This window comes from Gobio gobio (assembly GCF_949357685.1).
Source record: "Gobio gobio genome assembly, chromosome: 19".
Taxonomy (NCBI): Eukaryota; Metazoa; Chordata; class Actinopteri; order Cypriniformes; family Gobionidae; genus Gobio; species Gobio gobio.
This window is the reverse complement of record NC_137112.1, coordinates 50,201,652-50,206,612: the sequence shown is the minus strand read 5'-3', so window position 1 is coordinate 50,206,612 and position 4,961 is coordinate 50,201,652. Positions and strand designations below refer to the sequence as shown.

General features: G+C 46.6%; 1 protein-coding gene across 1 annotated transcript; it reads right to left on the bottom strand.

Annotated features, from left to right (window-relative positions):
- npffl (neuropeptide FF-amide peptide precursor like) lies at positions 1 to 2,832 on the bottom strand (the record flags this gene model as incomplete). The annotated part of the gene is made up of 3 exons (XM_079844076.1): positions 1 to 121; positions 2,241 to 2,362; positions 2,683 to 2,832. 3 exons carry the CDS (start codon positions 2,830 to 2,832, stop codon positions 1 to 3), a joined length of 393 nt encoding a protein of 130 aa, XP_079700202.1.
- Positions 2,833 to 4,961: the final 2,129 nt, after the last annotated feature.

Genomic DNA, 4,961 nt, shown 5'->3' with positions numbered 1-4,961 from the left:
TTATTTTTTGCCAAATCGTTGTGGCACAGCCATGCCCCAGATCTGTCCGGGAACCGTCTCCCAGTCCCGAGACTGTATCCGTTCCTCTGTGGACAAGCCACTCCGAGTCCCCCGACCAAACCTGGAGAGCAGGAGAACAAAAGTCAACATTTCTGCCGGAGAATATCTTCTGGATCACCCACAATCTGACGGGTTAAAGCTGGTGTCTAACCCACGGGGAACCTCAGGGTTCGGTCCTGAGCCCCTTCCTCTTCCTACACCACTGAGATCTTCCTGCATGTTTTCATCACCTCATGCACTTTCAAAACTCACAAATGACCCAGAACAAGACAACAAGACCCAAGAGCGGCCGGCCGAATGTTTAACCCTTAAATGCATTTCGCCAAACATTCTTACATATTGGGGTCTTTAGCGACCCGGATCTATATCTAACATGGATGGATCTCTACCTGTCACGATAATATATAAAACTCTTGATATTGTCCTCGTCAGAGCTCATTTCCCACGTCTTCAAAATCAATATTTTGATCACTGACAGCTTCACCAGATCCATCATCAAGACAGTGACACTAATATTTGAATGTGTTCAGTACTTTTTCAGGCCATTTCAAGTTTTGCAGATTATAATGATTATTGTTTAGTTTTCTGTCTGAGGTGACTGAGTGAAACGTCACTTCATCATTGTGTATCAGACTATATCAGACTTGTGGAATAAAGGTGAATTGCAGTTATTTCGCCATTATAGATTCATTTATTATTGTGCAGAAAAAAATGCGTACATTCGTACACACCACGGGTCGTTAGCGACCCTATACAATTTTGACAAAAAACTAGTGGAAAAACAGGCTTTCGATTATAATTGTATTATTTTTTTTGTGTTAAATTGTTTAAAATGGATTGATGGAGGAATACTAAGAAGGTTGATGTTTAACTTTAAAAATGAATGAGGAGGAGGAGAACGAATGACGTCTCGGGTCGCTGTTGCATAAAGCACCTTAAGTGTAATTTTCCCTCAAGTTCGCCCTTATGTTTCCCCTAAACCTAAGGGTGTTGCAGAAAAAAACCCTTAAGTGTTACTTAAGGGTTTCTTTAAGTGAAACGTCATAAACACTTTTTTCACTTAAGTAATCCCTAAAAAAGCGTTAAGTGTTGCATAAGTATAACTCAAGGTTTGGAAATCGTAACCTTAAGAGTAACGCGGACAAAAATAAGACAACATGGCTGAATTTATGGAACCAGCTGAAGATCATTATGTGCCAAGAGGAATTTTTAGGGATAGGGAGAACCCTTTGGATGAAAAATTGGGTTAGGAGCGATGAAAAATTGTTGCATTGTTGAAATTGTTGAATACCGATTTGACCATCACACATCGCAAACACTGTGACACTGAACACTTGCATACATACATTTCTGAACGAGATGAAGAAAAACTCACATAATTAAAGAAGTCGTTTGACGTTATAACAAGTCATTAATGTCTTTTAACTTATATGTTTCATATAATAGAACCAAAGCTATAGATTGTGAATTTAAAAATTTCTCGTTTAGCAGCGGCAAAAGTCAGGAGGACTAGCCGAGGTGAGGCTGTTCCAGGCGGGATCTCACAACATTTTTAAATAGGCGCTATCTTTACAAATAAACCACAGATTTTAGCTTTAAACAACTACATTCTCGACTGAACAACTCTTAAAACTACATTTCGTGACACACAGTAGTATTTTTCAATTTCGCGGCCGCACACAACCACTATGAAAAGCACAAAAGGACGCGCGTCAATTTCGCTTCAAATGCTTGCTTTTTACGCGCGAATGCATTCAAAGTTCAAGCGTTAAACTAGATGCGAATTTGACGCTCTATTCACGTTTGGTGTGAAGGCAGCATTAGTGTTAGTGTTTTGCGTATCTATGGCAACAAGACTTTTATAACGTGAATCCAGGATCGCTGTCGTGAAACACTTTAATGTTTCCCTAACCTAAGAGAACCGTTTAAGAGATTATATGCAACACCCTTAAGTTATTCTCTTAGGTAAGGGGAAATCAGTTCATACTTGAGGGAAAAACTGAAGGTGCTTTATGCAACCGGCCACTGAGGTATACATTTAAGGGTTAAAGATGTTTTCACGTGTACGATCCTGTGGACGGTGAGCATCAGTTCTCATGTTATTGCCTTTCTTCATGATCGTTTACGGAGGTTACGTTCGAGATTATAATGTGCTGGGAAGGGTTGAACTGTATACGCACCTCTGGGGCTGGTGCAGCACTGAAGGGTTGCGCTCGTATCTCTGAGAGCCGTGGAGTAAAGACCGCAACATCTCCACCAGAAGACGATCCTCCAGGAGATGATCCATCTGCTCTTCAGTGGCCTGATACACATCAACAACACTCATCATCATCTGATGTCACACTTCAGCTTACTTCAATGTCGGTCAAATATGCTACAACTGGGTACAGAAACGAGCTTTCCAAGCTATATTTCATAATCATAAGACTCTATCGACTGCGTATGATTGTGTTTAAATAGGATTCTTAAGAGCTCATGACATGTGAATCCATTCAACAAGAAACAAGATGTCCTGGTACTTTTAAAAGCATTGTGATAAAAGGGAATGTGATTGAACCGTCCATGAGTAGGACACATTACTGAAGTGATAACAGAATACTAAAGAATCGTGATGCATCTTACCCCTCGACTCTCCAGCATGTTCCCGTCGGAGTCCTCGCGTGATTCCAGCTGGAGTTTGCTCTGCTCCAGCACGTCATCTTTCGGGATGGACTGGCTCATATCAGCCATCACCAGCAGCACGGCCATCATTAACCACACACCTGCGTCCATTACTACAGTTTGACCAGTTCAGTCTCTGCTCATGTGCTAGTGTTGTGGTGTATGTGGAGCAGATCCGGCCAAGCTTTGGAACGGCCGTGGCGACTGTCCTTATATACAGTGAGTGTGGGACTCCAGAGACTGAAGAGTGACTGACGGCCCATCTGTGATGCTGGGGATTTAGTGATGGATCCCACAGGAGCTCAGGGATGGACATACTTATTAAATCATTAACAGATCAGCAAACACTCACTCTCCCGATACAATGGCCAGCCCTTTCTTCGCACATATCAATCAATCCGTTCATTAAAGACATCAGCTTAATAACATACTTATATGAAAATATGATTGAGGTCCTGGGGTCTATTAATATTTATCTCAATGACAACAAATCAACTGATGACTAAAATAATGTTTTTGTTTTAAATGCTTACAAAAATGTTACTGAATGCTAAACACTTTTGAATGGTTATCAATGGGGAAAAAAGTAAAAACTAAGACCCAGGTGAAGCCAAAAGGACGAAGAGACCCAGGAGGCCAAGGTGGGGCCGCAGTGACGAGTGGCTGAGGTGGAGCCGGTGGGACTGAGGACCAAGAAAGTGGCAGGAGCCTAACGGAGCCAAAGGGGTGGAGCGACGAGGCGCAGCCAAAAGCCTGGAAGTCCATGGTGTAGGCAGAGCGCCAACTGACCAAGGCGTAGCCGGAAGGACGAGGGAGCCTGGTGGAGCTGTGAGGACGATAGTCCCAGGTGGAGCCGAGGGTGCCAAGCTGAATAAGCCGAGTGACAGGCTCAGTGCAGTCAGGGGATCCACGTACCAAGGTGGAGCAGAAGACTTGAAGACCTGAGGCTCTCGCACCTGGTCAGACTTCCTGCTGAGCCCAAGCTCTGGGATGAAGTTGGGCTCAGGCGTCGGCTCGGGCATTAGCTTTGTGGTGGGCTCGGGCTCTGAGTCTGCAGTGGGCTCAGGCTGTGGGTCGTGATGGACGGCTGACTGGGCTCTGAGTCTGCAGTGGGCTCAGGCTGTGGGTCGTGATGGACGGCTGACTGGGCTCTGAGTCTGCAGTGGGCTCAGGCTGTGGGTCGTGATGGACGGCTGACTGGGCTCTGAGTCTACAGTGGGCTCAGGCTGTGGGTCGTGATGGACGGCTGACTGGGCTCTGAGTCTGCAGTGGGCTCAGGCTGTGGGTCGTGATGGACGGCTGACTGGGCTCTGAGTCTGCAGTGGGCTCAGGCTGTGGGTCGTGATGGACGGCTGACTGGGCTCTGAGTCTGCGGTGGGCTCAGGCTGTGGGTCGTGATGGACGGCTGACTGGGCTCTGAGTCTGCAGTGGGCTCAGGCTGTGGGTCGTGATGGACGGCTGTCTGGGCTCTGAGTCTGCAGTGGGCTCAGGCTGTGGGTCGTGATGGACGGCTGACTGGGCTCTGAGTCTACAGTGGGCTCAGGCTGTGGGTCGTGATGGACGGCTGACTGGGCTCTGAGTCTGCAGTGGGCTCAGGCTGTGGGTCGTGATGGACGGCTGACTGGGCTCTGAGTCTGCTCCATCAGCAGCCAATTCTCCGCACCACAAACCGACACGCACATCTCAACAACCATAACACATACACTCCCCTCCTTTTCTCTGCTCTCTGAAGCTGAAGTCTCCAAACTCATCCTTTCCAACCACCCCACTACCTGTCCACTTGACCCTATCCCCACTCACCTCCTTCAGGCCATTTCTTCTTCTGTTACTCCTGCACTCACTCACATTGTCAACACCTCTCTTCACACCAGGACCTTCCCCACAGCATTTAAGCAGGCTCGGGTAACCCCACTGCTTAAGAAACACTCTATGAACCCAGCACTTTTAGAAAACTACAGACCGGTATCCCTTCTGCCTTTCATTGCAAAGACACTCGAGCGAGTTGTTTTTAACCAGCTCTCTACGTTTCTTGAACAGAACAACCTCCTGGATATCAACCAATCAGGCTTCAAAAGCGGCCACTCAACTGAGACTGCCCTGCTCTCGGTTACGGAGGCACTGAGGCAGGCAAGAGCGGCTTCCAGATCCACAGTACTTATCTTACTGGATTTGTCTGCTGCTTTTGACACAGTTAACCACCAGATCCTCCTGTCAACTCTCATGAAGATGGGCATCTCAGG